The sequence below is a fragment of the Salmo salar genome, chromosome 01 (assembly GCF_965601325.2).
Source record: "Salmo salar chromosome 01, fSalSal1, whole genome shotgun sequence".
Lineage (NCBI taxonomy): Eukaryota > Metazoa > Chordata > Actinopteri > Salmoniformes > Salmonidae > Salmo > Salmo salar.
The window spans coordinates 176578000-176594678 of record NC_138291.1 but is presented as its reverse complement, the minus strand read 5'-3'; the positions used below and the strand labels follow the sequence as shown (position 1 = coordinate 176594678).

General features: G+C 45.1%; 1 protein-coding gene across 1 annotated transcript in view; it reads right to left on the bottom strand.

Moving 5' to 3' along the window:
- Window positions 1-16679, bottom strand: part of fbn2 (fibrillin 2) — a 213287-nt gene that overhangs the window by 114288 nt on the left and 82320 nt on the right. The window contains exons 10-15 of the mRNA XM_045693798.2: window positions 14412-14726; window positions 12103-12246; window positions 6097-6216; window positions 2524-2649; window positions 1793-1915; window positions 972-1094 (exon numbers count right to left, since the gene is read on the bottom strand). Coding sequence (XP_045549754.2) covers window positions 972-1094; window positions 1793-1915; window positions 2524-2649; window positions 6097-6216; window positions 12103-12246; window positions 14412-14726 — 951 coding nt within the window. The remainder of the gene's footprint in view (window positions 1-971; window positions 1095-1792; window positions 1916-2523; window positions 2650-6096; window positions 6217-12102; window positions 12247-14411; window positions 14727-16679) is intronic.

Below are 16679 nucleotides of genomic sequence, written 5' to 3'. Positions count from 1 at the left end.
GCTGAGGATTTCCGCTTTCCAACATTTTGTCTTTTTTGCTCAAAGCCCATGAGAAGGAATATAGAAACTTAGCTGTTTGTCAGTTCTCTCTCTCTCCCTCTCTCCCTCTCTCTCTCTCTCCCTCCCTCCCTCTCTCCCTCCCTCCCTCTCTCCCTCTCTCCCTCCCTCTCTCCCTCTCTCTCTCTCCCTCCCTCTCTCCCTCTCCCTCCCTCTCTCCCTCCCTCCCTCCCTCCCTGAAGAGTGAGGCGTTATCGATGTCCTGAAATAAGCCTCAGTTGACAGATAATGCGGCTAGTTGTGAATTTCCACTGTTTTCTGACTCCCGGTGAGCCGTAAGGTCTGAGTCCCAGATGGCACCCTATTCCCTATATAGTGCACTGCTTTTGACCAGAGCCCTATGAGCCCTGGTCAAAACTAGTGCCCTATGCAGAGAATAGGGACCCATCTGGGACGCAGACAAGGTCTGCAGTAGAGGCGAGATCTGCCAATAAGCTAAATAAGAGCCCATGACTCTCGTTTCAGTCCAAATATGAAACAGCTTGTGGACATCACAGACTCACAGACAGTCTCTCTCTGAAGTGGAAGCCCATTTGTGTGTGTGTGTGTGTGTGTGTGTGTGCGTGTCGTGTGTGTGCGAGTGTGCATTAGCAAGCGTGAATGTGTGTGTGTGGGCATGTGTACATGTGTGTGTGTGTGGGCATGTGTACATGTGTGTGGGCATGTGTACATGTGTGTGTGTGTGGGCATGTGTACATGTGTGTGTGTGTGTGTGGGTATGTGTACATGTGTGTGTGTGTGGACATGTGTACATGTATGTGTGTGTGGACATGTGTACATGTATGTGTGTGTGGACATGTGTACATGTATGTGTGTGTGGACATGTGTACATGTATGTGTGTGTGGACATGTGTACATGCGCCCACACGTGTGTATCAGAACATTTGTGTTTGTGATCACCCACTACTCCTTACCTACACAGAAGCGTCCATCCGCCCCCACAGCCAGCCCTGCCAGACACTCACACTTGAAGGAGCCCTCAGTGTTGACACAGCGGCCGTTCATACACATGCCTGGAGTCTGACACTCATCAATATCTACCAGAAAGAGAGTCAGAGACGGAGAGAGTGAGAGTACGAGAGAAATGGAGAGAGTGAGAGTACAAGAGAGACGGAGAGAGTAAGAGTACAAGAGAGACGGAGAGAGTAAGAGTACAAGAGAGACGGAGAGAGTAAGAGTACAAGAGAGACGGAGAGAGTAAGAGTACAAGAGAGACGGAGAGAGTAAGAGTACAAGAGAGACGGAGAGAGTAAGAGTACAAGAGAGACGGAGAGAGTAAGAGTACAAGAGAGACGGAGAGAGTACGAGGGAAGGAGAGAGTTGAAGAGTGTATAGGGAAATGAACAAAGAGAAAATGAAGAGACAGGGAAGGAGAAAGACAGGGAGAAACAGACCCAAAGAGAGAAGTTATGTGGTTAACAAACAAAACAAAAAACACATTATAACTAGGCCTCTGGGGAGAGGTAGGTTCAATCTCTTGGTCTACATCCCAAATGGTACCCCATTCTTCTATACAGTGCACTACTTTTGACCAGAGCCCTATAGGGTAGCATTTGGAATGCACACTTTGTCTGTTCCTGATCCAGACTCATGGCTAGCAGCTGGTGCTGTAGCATCTCAGTTGGAATTCCAAATGGAACACAGATGATGTTCTGGAATCTATTGGCATAGCTATAAAATATGAGCCAACCTGGACCTGCCATATATTCCATGTCTGCCTAAGTGATCTCTCTACCTGTGCAGTAGCGCCCACTGGAAGCCAGGGTGAAGCCGGGTTTGCACAGGCACTTGAAGCTACCGTCCTCGTTGATACACATGCCGTTCAGACACATGTTGGTGCCGGCGCACTCGTCATGGTCTGTGGAGGGCAAAAGGTTAAAGGTCAGGGGAGAATCTATCATGCTGTTGTTAAAGCCAAACTCACCACGCCCAGACCCGTTGGTTGCCAAGCAGAGGGTCTTGGAATGTGACCCCATGGGGAAAGGCGTGTAGCATGTAGAATGTGATTGATGTGGTGTGTGCATTGAATGGCGTAAAAACAAGAGCAACGTTGTTGTCGACATCGATGGACAGCCATGAGCAAACTAGTAGGTTGTGGTTGGGAGAGAAACACAGAAACTGTATTAATAGGTATTTACGTTCATAATAGTCTAGAATTAGTGGCTTGTCTTCAAAAGGTTAATTCATGAGACTATGGGTTTGACTAGGTTTGAATACTTACAGTACATAAAAAAGTGTTAAATCAAATCTAGGGAACAATTAGCTACAACCTCATGAACATTGGAGTACTGATTTACATGAATGATTAAGGTAACTGATACTATATTAAAATACTTAATCTGGGTTTGATTGATCTTGACTGGCGCAATGGAACCAATAGAGCAGTAACAAAAGTGTAAAACCCCGCCCAATCTGGCACTCCAAAACAGGCTAAAGCAAACGCAAGAAGCATTTGAGAGATCTTACCGACACAGTTCCTGCCATCTGGGGTTAGCTGGAAGCCTGCGTTACAGATGCACTGGAAGCTTCCATCAATGTTGAGACAGCGGCCGTTCTTACACAGAACCCCGTTGTGCAGGCACTCGTCAATGTCTGGTGAGGAAAGTGGTGTTGTATATGTGACTTGCTACCACTTCCCCAGAATGATGCAACAAATCCAATATAACACCATTACAACAGCATACTACCCCTGCTCCTACCAATACACTGCAATGCTGCACCAATTCCAATATAACACCATTACAACAGCATACTACCCCTGCTCCTACCAATACACTGCAATGCTGCACCAATTCCAATATAACACCATTACAACAGCATACTATCCCTGCTCCTACCACTACACCGCAGCGATGCACCAAATGCAATATAACACCATTGGTATACTAACCCTGCCCCTAGACAGTTCCCCCTGGCCCTAGACAGTTCCCTCTGGCCCTAGACAGTTCCTCCTGACCTAGACAGTTCCCCCTGGCCCTAGACAGTTCCCCCTGGCCCTAGACAGTTCCCTCTGGTCCTAGACAGTTCCCTCTGGCCCTAGACAGTTCCCTCTGGTCCTAGACAGTTCCCTCTGGCCCTAGACAGTTCCCTCTGGCCTAGACAGTTCCCCCTGGCCCTAGACAGTTCCTCCTGACCTAGACAGTTCCCCCTGGCCCTAGACAGTTCCCTCTGGCCCTAGACAGTTCCCTCTGGCTCTAGACAGTTCCCCCTGGCCCTAGACAGTTCCCTCTGGCCCTAGACAGTTCCCTCTGGCCCTAGACAGTTCCCCCGGGCCCTAGACAGTTCCTCCTGACCCTAGACAGTTCCCCCTGGCTCTAGACAGTTCCCTCTGGTCCTAGACAGTTCCCTCTGGCCCTAGACAGTTCCCCCTGGCCCTAGACAGTTCCCTCTGGCCCCTAGACAGTTCCCCCTGGCCCTAGACAGTTCCCTCTGGCCTAGACAGTTCCCACTGGCCCTAGACAGTTCCCTCTGGCCCCTAGACAGTTCCCCCTGGCCCTAGACAGTTCCCTCTGGCCAAGACAGTTCCCCCTGGCCAAGACAGTTCCCCCTGGCCCTAGACAGTTCACTCTGGCCCCTAGACAGTTCCCTCTGGCCCCTAGACAGTTCCCTCTGGCCCCTAGACAGTTCCCCCTGGCCCTAGACAGTTCCCTCTGGCCCCTAGACAGTTCCCCCTGGCCCTAGACAGTTCCCTCTGGCCTAGACAGTTCCCCCTGGCCCTAGACAGTTCCCCCTGGCCCTAGACAGTTCCCTCTGGCCAAGACAGTTCCCCCTGGCCAAGACAGTTCCCCCTGGCCCCTAGACAGTTCCCTCTGGCCCCTAGACAGTTCCCTCTGGCCCTAGACAGTTCCCTCTGACCCTAGACAGTTCCCTCTGACCCTAGACAGTTCCCTCTGGCCCTAGACAGTTCCCCCTGGCCCTAGACAGTTCCCTCTGGCCCTAGACAGTTCCCCCTGGCCCTAGACAGTTCCCTCTGGCCTAGACAGTTCCCCCTGGCCCCTAGACAGTTCCCTCTGGCCCTAGACATTTCCCCCTGGCCCTAGACAGTTCCCTCTGGCATAGACAGTTCCCCCTGGCCCTAGACAGTTCCCTCTGGCCCTAGACAGTTCCCTCTGGCCCTAGACAGTTCCCCCTGGCCCCTAGACAGTTCCCCCTGGCCCCTAGACAGTTCCCCCTGGCCCTAGACAGTTCCCTCTGGCCCTAGACAGTTCCCCCTGGCCCTAGACAGTTCCCCCTGGCCCTAGACAGTTCCCCCTGGCCCTAGACAGTTCCCTCTGCCCTAGACAGTTCCCCCTGGCCTAGACAGTTCCCTCTGGCCCTAGACAGTTCCCTCTGACCCTAGACAGTTCCCCCTGGCCCTAGACAGTTCCCCCTGGCCCTAGACAGTTCCCTCTGCCCTAGACAGTTCCCCCTGGCCCTAGACAGTTCCCTCTGCCCTAGACAGTTCCCCCTGGGCCTAGACAGTTCCCTCTGGCCCTAGACAGTTCCCTCTGGCCCTAGACAGTTCCCCCTGGCCCTAGACAGTTCCCCCTGGCCCTAGACAGTTCCCTCTGGTCCTAGACAGTTCCCTCTGACCCTAGACAGTTCCCTCTGCCCTAGACAGTTCCCTCTGGCCCTAGACAGTTCCCTCTGACCCTAGACAGTTCCCTCTGCCCTAGACAGTTCCCTCTGGCCCTAGACAGTTCCCTCTGCCCTAGACAGTTCCCCCTGGCCCTAGACAGTTCCCTCTGGCCCCTAGACAGTTCCCCCTGGCCCCTAGACAGTTCCCCCTGGCCCTAGACAGTTCCCTCTGGCCCCTAGACAGTTCCCTCTGGCCCCTAGACAGTTCCCTCTGGCCCCTAGACAGTTCCCCCTGGCCCTAGACAGTTCCCTCTGGCCTTAGACAGTTCCCCCTGGCCCTAGACAGTTCCCCCTGGCCCTAGACAGTTCCCCCTGGCCCTAGACAGTTCCCTCTGTCCCTAGACAGTTCCCCCTGGCCCTAGACAGTTCCCCCTGGCCCTAGACAGTTCCCTCTGGCCCTAGACAGTTCCACCTGACCTAGACAGTTCCCCCTGGCCCTAGACAGTTCCCCCTGGCCCTAGACAGTTCCCCGTGGCCCCTTGTCCATCTGAAAGCATAGTGTTGGAGTGAGTAACGTTCCACCATAGAAATATAATGAGTACAATTACATTGGTATAGTCGTTATATCTCTGTGTTTCACTTAGCCCAATGTTAAATGATATAGTATATCCATTTACAGTATGCTTGTATTTGTAACTATCTTTTAAACGTGAAATGACAATTCAGCATTCGGTGGATCAATGTCCCAGTAGTCAGGTAACAATATGAAAGCAAAAGGAAACAGCATATTTAGACTGTGAATAAATCTTTAAGGTCCACTCCACGGTGAAGACAGACTCACAGACACAGGCCTGGCTGGGTAAGGGTTTATGCCACAGACTACGAGACACGTCTATGATGACGGCATTGGTTCAACCGCTTTGAATAGAATATATACAGTACCAGTCAAATGTTTGGACACACCTACTCATTCAAGGGGTTTTCTTTATTTGTACTATTTTCTACATTGTAGAATAATAGTGAAGATATCAAAACTATGAAATAACACATGGAATCATGTAGTAACCAAAAAAGTGAGATTCTTCAAAGTTTCTTCTGTATACCAACCCTACTTTGTCACAACACAACTGATTGGCTCAAACTCATTAAGAACGAAAGAAATCCCACAAATGAACCTTTAACAAGGAACACATGTTAATTGAAATGCATTCCAGGTGACTACCTCATGAAGCTGGTTGAGAGAATGCCAAGAGTGTGCAAAGCTGTCATCAAAGGCAACGGGTGGCTACTTTGAAGAATCTCACTTTTTTGGTTACTACATGATTCCGTGTGTGTTATTTCATAGTTCTGATGTCTTCACTATTATTCTACAATATAGAAAATAGTTTAAAAAAATTAAGAAAAACCCTGGAATGAGTAGGTGTGTCCAAACTTTTGACTGTACTGTATATATACACAGTATGTATGTATAAATAGACTCACCGACGCAGACCTGCTTCCCTGGAATTCTTTGGAAGCCTGTGTGGCACTTGCAGTAGAAGGAACCGGCCGTGTTCACACAGTCCCCATTGGGGCACGGGTCGGAGGAACACTCATCTACATCTATTCATTATCAGAAATAGATTTATTAGAAATAGATTTATTAGAAATACAACCTAGAATCATCATGAGTTCAGTTTTAGACAAGCTACCCAGGAAATGGTTAAAAGTTAACTCATATAAATATACAGTACCTAACAGCCTCAGAAGCAACGTTCACGAGATTAGTAATTCACTCATCTTAGATAATATTAATATATTAGCCATTTCTGAGACTCACTTAGACAGCAGCTTTGATGATGCAGTAGTAGGAATACAAAGATATAACATCTGTAGATGTTGCTGTATCTATTCAGAGCCATATTCCTGTAAAGCTCAGAGAGGATCACATGACAAATGAAGTAGAAGTGGTGTGGTTGCAGGTTCACCTGCCTCATCTGAAGCCTCTTCTTTTAGGGTGCTGCTGTAGAACACCACGTGCTAACAGTCAGTATCTGGAGAATATGTGTGTGATATTAGATAAGGTATCTGATGCTAACAGTCCGTATCTGGAGAATATGTGTGTGATATTAGATAAGGTATCTGATGCTAACAGTCCGTATCTGGAGAATATGTGTGTGATGTTAGATAAGGTCTCTGATGCTAACAGTCAGTATCTGGAGAATATATGTGTGATGTTAGATAATGTCTCTGATGCTAACAGTCAGTATCTGGAGAATGTGTGTGTGATGTTAGATAAGGTCTCTGATGCTAACAGTCAGTATCTGGAGAATATGTGTGTGATGTTAGATAAGGTCTGTGATGCTAACAGTCAGTATCTGGAGAATATGTGTGTGATGTTAGATAATGTCTCTGATGCTAACAGTCAGTATCTGGAGAATATATGTGTGATGTTAGATAATGTCTCTGATGCTAACAGTCAGTATCTGGAGAATATGTGTGTGATGTTAGATAAGGTCTCTGATGCTAACAGTCAGTATCTGGAGAATATGTGTGTGATGTTAGATAAGGTCTCTGATGCTAACAGAGAAATGTATTTTCTGGGTGACCCGAACATAGCTGTCCTCTCAAGAGGAAGCTTCTTACTGTGACTAATGGCTGTAACACAGGGGTCTCCGACAGGTCAATCGTGAGCTACCAGTACAGTAGCTCGCTGCCCACCTACGAGTAGCTCCTCAAACAATTCTGAAAGTACATGCAATTTTTACGCGTTCAACTGCAAACTTTCATAAAGAAATCTCACAAGTATCAAACACCACATGCTCCCAGCTACTATTGAATCAACATTGACATTATCCCCACTCTTAGTTAGCCACTATATAGCTTAAAAAGACAAAACTAACACACTATCTGCCAATTAATTTCCAGCAATATTGCCTGTCTGTCTGTCTGTCTGTCTGTCTGTCTGTCTGTCTGTCTGTCTGTCTGTCTGTCTGTCTGTCTGTCTGTCTGTCTGTCTGTCTGTCTGTCTGTCTGTCTGTCTGTCTGTCTGTCTGTCTGTCTGTCTGTCTGTCTGTCTGTCTGTCTGTCCGTCTGTCCGTCTGTCCGTCCGTCTGTCTGTTTGGTGCGTTTGTCTATCACTGTCACGACTTCCGCCGAAGTCGGCGTTCATCGTCACCGGCTTTCTAGCTGCCACCGATCCACGTTTCTTTTTCCATTTGTTATGTCTTGATTGTTCACACCTGGTTCCCATCTTGTTATGATTATTTCCCCTATTTATAACCCTCTGGTTCTCATTATGTTTTGTGCGTGATTGTTTGCTTGTCATCGTGTTAGTTGTTTTGGGTCAGGATTATTTATCCCTGCGTGGATTTGGACTTATGAGTTTCTTCGAGAGTAAAGTACGTTATTTTACTCAGTTCTGTGTCCTGCGCTTGACTCTATCCTCACCTCCACATAACTGACACTGACAATCACTCTGTGTGTAGCCAGTTGATCTGATAACTGTCCTGTGAGTTGACAGAAATACTTTCCCCAAAACATTCTCAATGAAATGTTAACAGCAAAGTAGTTTTACCTGGCAGAAATATATCATGAGCAAGTATATCATTTGTATCTATTATTTGCAAACATGAAATGAGCAGCAGCAGTACAGAACCTTCGCTACACCAGCACATTAGATGGCACATGCCTCACCTGCTAGATGCCCAATTAAAGGGCCAGATATGCAATTAAAAGAGAATTACATAATTACAATTAATTAATTAAATTAAATTAAAATGTATTAAGAATGATTTAAACAATTGTTAGTTTTCTTCCAGACCTAAAAAAATATATTCAGATGTGATTTAAACATTGACTTGGACTCAGAACATCTAATGTTGTTGTTTCTCTATGAACAATTGTATTTAGGGAGTCTGTCAGATCAGAGGCAGTAGGGATGACCAGCAATGTTCTCTTGATAATTGTGTGAATTAGACAATTTTCCTGTCCTGCTAAGCATTCAAAATGTAACAAGTACTTTTGTGTGTCAGGGAAAATGTATGGAGTAAAAAATATATAATTTTCTTCAGGAATGTAGTGAAGTAAAAGTATAAAGTTGTCAAAAATATGAATAGTAAAGTAAAGTACAGATACCCAAAAAAAACTACTTAAGTAGTACTTTTAAGTATTTTTACATAACTGGTAGCTCGCAAAATGTTTTTTTTCTTTTTAAGTAGCTCTCATGCTTGAAACGGTTGGAGACCCCTGCTGTAACATGACCCAGGTTATCACTCAACCAACTAGAGTGTTTACAATAGTGTTGGATCTGTGACATCCATTCACTAACAAGCAAAGGATATGAACAAATATGCACACGTGGTTACATGCAGCTCTTGCTTTGATCTCAAAACAAGTGCATCTACTCATGATCGCTCATGCTGTAAACTCAGTCCAGTTCAAAGTGAATGGCACAGATCCATATATGGCAATGGTCTATTTGCATATAGGCCTACTGCGGCTCTGATTGGTTATGCCGCACCGCTCTGTGTAAAGTACGGGCTGAGTCTTGTGTTTCAATGCAATAGAATCACGTGTTCTGCCTACAACAAAATCTCTTGCATAGTTAGTTTTCATACTCTTGCATAGTTTTGTTTCGGGTATGTTGCATTGAAAGTGGCTAATATTGCGTTGATTCTATCACAATTCCCACAGTAAAGGAAAACGTTGATAGTGTTAATAACTAAGGGGGGAAACTCTAGAAAGTGAAGTTAAATTTTGTGCTTCTTTGCACTGCGGATATTTATTCTGTGTGTTAGAGGAGGAGAAGGAAAGGAAAACCAGAATACCAAAGGCAGGGCCTAAAGTTATTTATAAGAGATCATACAAAATGTTTTCTCAGGACTCTATTGTTTAAGATGTAAAAAATGTATGTTGGTCTGATGTGTTTTAGGAGGAGAATCCAGATGCAGCACATTTTATAGAGATTTATACAATTATTCTTGCCAATTGTTGACAAACGTGCAGCTGTTAAGAAACTAACTGTGAGAACTATTAGAACCCTCTGGATCGATGATGAATTGAAAATGTTTATGGTTCAAACACATGATGCTATAAAAGGTGGCAAACAAGTCAGACTGCTCAGTTGATTGGTTGACATACTGTCAATTGAAAAATGTATTGACTGAACTTAAAACTTAAAAAAAATAACAGCACCATTGGAGCATTTTAAATTATATTAAGGGCAGAAAACCCAATTAATCTCCATCGTTCATTGAAGTTGATGGGTCATTTATAACAAAACCTTTTGACATAGCCAATAATTTCAAGGACTATTTCACTGGTAAAGTGGACAAACAGAAGTGAAATGGCATCATTGAACAGTGAAAACATCATACAGTATTTGTGTATTGAAGATCTAATTATGAAAGAGAAGTATTGTTGTCTTTTAATTTGGTCAAGTTAGTGTGGAAGAGGTGGAAAAACTATTATTATCCATCAATAATGATGAGCCACCAGGTATAGACAACCTAGATGGGAAACTATTGAGAATGGTAGCAGACCCTATTGACACCCCTATTTGCCATGTCTTTAACCAAAGCCTAAAGGTATATGTGTGTTCACAGGTATGGAAGGAAGCTAAAGTAATTCCACTACCTAAAAATAGTAAAGCACCCTTTGCTGGCTTTAACAGTTTGCTGCCTGTTCTTAGTAAACTGATGGTGAAATTGTGTTTGAACAAATACAATGCTATTTTTCAAAGAACAAGTTTACTACTGACTTTCAGCATGCTTATAGGGGAGGGCACTCAACTTGTACTGTACTGACTCAGATGACTGATGATTGACTAAAGGAAATTGATAATAAGATGATAGTTGGAGCTGGATTGTTAGATTTCAATGCAGCCTTGGACGTTATTGATCATAATTTGGTATTGGCATGTAAATAGTGTGTAACTAGTATTTTGTGGTTGGCTCTTGGTGTATTTCCTATTTATAACTTATTTATAACTCTTATTTTATTTTATTTTAAATGTAATATCTTACGTTGTTCTTGTCTATAACGGTTCTGTACTTTGTAATGTATTTGTATGTTTTATGTGGCCTCCAGGAAGAGTAGCTGCTGCATGTACAGTAGTTAATGAACCCCAGGAAGAGTAGCTGCTGCATGTACAGTAGCTAATGGACCCCAGGAAGAGTAGCTGCTGCATGTACAGTAGCTAATGGACCCCAGGAAGAGTAGCTGCTGCATGTACAGTAGTTAATGAACCCCAGGAAGAGTAGCTGCTGCATGTACAGTAGCTAATGGACCCCAGGAAGAGTAGCTGCTGCATGTACAGTAGCTAATGGACCCCAGGAAGAGTAGCTGCTGCATGTACAGTAGTTAATGAACCCCAGGAAGAGTAGCTGCTGCATGTACAGTAGCTAATGGACCCCAGGAAGAGTAGCTGCTGCATGTACAGTAGCTAATGGACCCCAGGAAGAGTAGCTGCTGCATGTACAGTAGTTAATGAACCCCAGGAAGAGTAGCTGCTGCATGTACAGTAGCTAATGGACCCCAGGAAGAGTAGCTGCTGCATGTACAGTAGCTAATGGACCCCAGGAAGAGTAGCTGCTGCATGTACAGTAGCTAATGGACCCCAGGAAGAGTAGCTGCTGCATGTACAGTAGCTAATGGACCCCAGGAAGAGTAGCTGCTGCATGTACAGTAGCTAATGGACCCCAGGAAGAGTAGCTGCTGCATGTATAGTAGTTAATGAACCCCAGGAAGAGTAGCTGCTGCATGTACAGTAGTTAATAAACCCCAGGAAGAGTAGCTGCTGCATGTACAGTAGCTAATGGACCCCAGGAAGAGTAGCTGCTGCATGTACAGTAGCTAATGAACCCCAGGAAGAGTAGCTGCTGCATGTACAGTAGCTAATGGACCCCAGGAAGAGTAGCTGCTGCATGTACAGTAGTTAATGAACCCCAGGAAGAGTAGCTGCTGCATGTACAGTAGTTAATGAACCCCAGGAAGAGTAGCTGCTGCATGTACAGTAGCTAATGGACCCCAGGAAGAGTAGCTGCTGCATGTGCAGTAGCTAATGGGGATCCTAATAAACTAAACTTAACAACTGTGGATAGAAAGTGGACGTTCTGAGAGGACAGCTGGGAAGAGGGTCGATGGCCAATGGTCTTTCTGGGTTTGACTAATAACTCTTTACTTGAAATGTGCTGCCACAATGCTTTCTTATTGCTGTACAGTATTGACAGAGCAAACTTGACTTTTTAACACCCACAGTGTTAATGCCCCACAATGTTAACATCGAAACTTTTAAAGTGTACATATGGGATCATCCGGAAAAGTGTTGAAAGTCTAAAAAGTGTTGAAACATTTTATAAGTGTTAGCCAATCAATCAAGAACACCAGAGTTCCTGGTATCTCAACACTGTGGGCGTTGGAACTAACATTTTAAAAGTGTTAGCCAATCAATCGAAGACATGTATAAAAACACTTTTAATATATTAATGTATAATTACTATACCGTACCTGCACATTCTTGGCGAGTGTCCAGGGTGTAGCCGTTGTTGCACTCGCAGCGGTAGCTAGAGCCCACGAGGATGCAGCGACTGTGCAGACACAGGTTGGGCAGCTGCTTACAGACGTTTATCGTCTGGTTCAGAGTCGCTGTGCCTGTCCAACATAGCCCATAGTAGCTCATCATAATGAGTGTGCTTTCCCCTCCATTCATCCCTATCCATTCATCCCTCAGTCCATCTACAGTGCATTTGGAAATTATTCAGACCCCTTGACTTTTTCCACATTTTGTTACGTTAAAGCCTTATTCTAAAATGTATTAAAACACATTTTTCTCTCATCAATCTTCACACAATACCCCATAAAGAAAAACAGCAAAAACATAGAAAGTTTTGGAAATGTATAAAATGTTTTTTTTTTTAAATACAGAAAAATGACATTTACATAAGTATTGAGACCCTTTACCCAGTACTTTATTGAAGCACCTTTGGCAGCGATTACAGCCTTGAGTCTTCTTTGGGTGTGTCGCTAGAAGCTTGGCACACATATATTAGGAGAGTTTCTCCAATTCTTCTCTGCAGATCATCTCAAGCGCTGTCAGGTTGGATGGGGAGTGTCGCTGCACAGCTATTTTCAGGTCTCTCCAGATGTCACGACTTCCGCCGAAGTCGGTCCCTCTCCATGTTCGGGTGGTGTTCGGCGGTCGACGTCACCGACCTTCTAGCCATCGCTGATACATTTTTCATTTTGCATTGGTTTTGTCTTGTCTTCCTTCACACCTGGTTCCAATCCCATCAATTACGTGTTGTGTATTTAACCCTCTGTTTCCCCTCATGTCCTTGTCGGTGATTGTTTGTTTGTATGTGATGTGCAAGTTATGTTCTGGTGCGCGACGGGTTTTGTACCCACTTTTATTATTTTGTATATTTTGGTTTTCGGAGTTTTGTGAGCACTTATTAAACAACTCGGTTTATACCAAGTTCGTTCTCCTGTGCCTGACTTCCCTGCCACCAACACGTACCCATTACACCAGAGATGTTTGATCGGGTTCAAGTCCGGGCTCTGGCTGGCCACTCAAGGACATTCAGAGATTTGTCCCGAAGCTACTCCTGCATTGTCTTGGCTGTGTGCTTAGGGTCGTTGTCCTGTTGGAAGGTGAACCTTCGCCCCAGTCTGAGGTCCTGAGCACTCTGGAGCAGGTTTAAGGATCTCTCTGTACTTTGCTCCGTTTGTCTTTCCCTTAATCCTGACTAGTCTCCCAGTCCCTGCTGCTGAAAAACATCCCCACTGCATGATGCAGCCACCACGCTTCACCGTAGGAATGGTGCCAGGTTTCCTCCAGACGTGACGCTTGGCATTCAGGCCAAAGAGTTCAATCTTGGTTTCATCAGACCAGATAATCTTGTTTCTCATGGTCTGAGAGTCCTTTAGGTGCCTTTTGGCAAACTCCAAGTGGGCTGTCATGTGCCTTTTACTGAAGAGTGGCTTCCGTCTGGTCACTCTACCATAAAGGCCTGATTGGTGGAGTGCTGCAGAGATCGTTGTCCTTCTGGAAGTTTCTCCCATCTCCACAGAGTAACTCTGAAGCTCTGTCAGAGTGACCATCGGATTCTTGGTCACCTCCCTGACCAAGGCCCTTCTCCCCAGATTGAGCAGTTTGGCCGGGTGGCCAGCTCTAGGAAGAGTCTTGGTGGTTCCAAACTTCTTCCATTTAAGAATGATGGAGGCCTCTGTGTTCTTGGGGACCTTCAATGCTGCAGAATATTTTCTGGCACCCTTCCCCAGATCTGTGCCTTGACACAATCCTGTCTAGGAGCTCTACGGACAATTCCTTCGACCCCTTTGCTTGGTTTTTGCTCTGACATACACTGTCAACTGTGGGACCTTATATAGACAGGTGTGTGCCTTTCCAAATTATGTCCAATCAATTAAATTTACCACAGGTGGACTCCAATCAAGTTGTAGAAACATCAATGATGATCAATGGAAACAGGATGCACCTGAGCTCAATTTCGAGTCTCATAGCAAAGGGTCTGAATACTTATGTAAATAAGGTATTTCTGTTTTTTATTTTTAATACATTTGCAAACGTTTCTAAAAACCTGTTTTCACTTTGTCATTATGGGGTATTGTGTGTAGATTGATGAGGATTCATTTTATTTGATACATTTTAGAATGAGGCTGTAACGTAACAAAATGTGGAAAAAGTAATGGGGTCTGAATACTTTCCGAATGCACTGCATGTAGATACTGTACACATCTTACAGCTTGCTATCTGTTCAACGTGTGGGTGCTTCTAGCGCATGTGGAGGTTTCCTTACCTAAGTCTGGCCTTTGTCCATTTCCATTAGGAACCCCTTGGCCATTCAGTGTTGGATCGTAGCCACTGCTGGGTCTAGATGGATCATACCCACCATTGGGCCTGGATGGGTCATACCCCCCATTGGGTCTAGATGGATCGTAGCCACCATTGGGGCTGGACGGGTCGTTGCCACCATTGGGCCTGGATGGGTCGTAGCCACCATTGGGTCTTTGAGGGATCAAAGGATTTAGAGGATTCATGGGGTTGGGTCTCCCTCCAAAGTCTCCATCTGGGTAGGGTTGGACTCCTTGGACACACAGCCGGCGGTACTCCTCTGGGGGACGGTGAGACAAAGGTCAAGATGTTAGTTAGCAGTGAGAGGAAAGGTCATCTGGATGATGGTGGAACAGGTTTGGAAAGTTCAAACATCAATAGGTTTGCCAGCAGTGAGAGTAGAGGTCAAAGGTCAAAACTACAGTGTGCCTTGAAACAGCTCATGTCTAAGGACACTAAGCCATACTACTTCAAACCCTTAACCATGTCTCTCTTTGACATCAAAGTATCAAGTCAGTTGGTTGCGCTGAGAGGACACAAATACTCTCTAAAGCTCTCTATAAGATCTAAAGCAATCACAAACCACAGTCATAGCCTTCCCTGTGGCTCAGTTGGTAGAGCATGGTGTTTGCAATGCCAGCATGGTGTGTGCAACACCAGGGTTGTGGGTTTGATTCCCACAGGGGGCAAGTACAAGAAAAAAAAATGAAATGTATGCATTCACTACTGTAAGTTGCTCTGGATAAGAGTGTCTGCTAAATGACTAAAATGTAAAATATGTCATGTTCTGTAGTCCACAACACAGCAACATTTTTGAATGTTTCATGAACATATTGGACAAGTTCAAGTTCTCCTACGTTTCTCCCATTTTGTGCTTACCGAACATGACCCAGCAGAAGTTCCGGCCCCCACAAACATGAGTTGCTCACCCCTGTCCTCTAGACTTGAGGTGAAACCAACATGAGTTGCTCACCCCTGTCCTCTAGACTTGAGGTGAAACCAACATGAGTTGCTCACCCCTGTCCTCTAGACTTGAGGTGAAATCAAAGCAACACATGCCAGTGAAGTAAGAGTTGGAGGAGCAGGTATCCTGTGTGCTATGCCCAGTCTGGGTTGAGAGGAAGGAGGAAATGGGGGAGAGTGCCAGGGGCTTTCCGAGCCCTCCAGTCTGCCCTGACATTACCAAGGTACCATTCTGTTACAGCCTGCAGCAGCAGAACACTATCTGTTACCGCATGACAGGCGCTTTGAACTGGGCTCAGCATCAGATTCAGCAGTTCTCCAACCTGCCTCAGGTTTTCAAGGGCTTTTTACAATGAGTTGCAGTTAAGGGCAGAACTTACATAACTATTTAATACAGAGAGATATAACGATGGTTTTGACATTGAAGTAGCTAATAATGATACAGAGAAATATAACTATGGAAATGTCTAAAGGTTTTGACGTTGAAGTCGTGTCATGGACCCCGGTACTGCTGCTCATTCTGTTCACCAGCTCCGGAGGTCTACGTCACCGGCCTTCTAGGCGTCACTGAACTGGATTCATTACCACCAATTCCGTACTGTCTTGTCTCATTATGCACACCTGGTTCCCATTCCCCCTGATTAGTACAGTGGCAAGAAAAAGTATGTGAACCCTTTGGAATTACCTGGATTTCTGCATAATTTGGTCATAAAATTTGATCTGATCTTCATCTAAGTCACAACAATAGACAAACACCGTCTGCTTAAACTAATTACACACAAACAATCATACGCTTTCATGTCTATATTGAACACACCGTGTAAACATTCACAGTGCAGGGTGGGAAAAGTATGTGAACCCTTGGATTTAATAACTGGTTGACCCTCCTTTGGCAGCAATAACCTCAACCAAATGTTTTCTGTAGTTGCAGATCAGACCTGCACAACAGTCAGGAGGAATTTTGGTCCATTCCTCTTTACAAAACTGTTTCAGTTCAGAAATATTCTTGGGATGTCTGGTGTGAACCGCTTTCTTGAGGTAATGCCACAGCATCTCAATCGGGTTGAGGTCAGGACTCTGACTGAACCACTCCAGAAGGAGTATTTTCTCTGTTGAAGCCATTCTGTCTGTCACGTCCTGACCCTTGTAAGATGTCATTTTCTATAGTAGAGTAGGTCAGGGCGTGACAGGGGGTGTTTTTGGGTGGTTTTCTGGTTATCTGTTTCTATGTGGGTTTCTAGGTTTCTATTTCTATGTTGGGGTTGTTGGG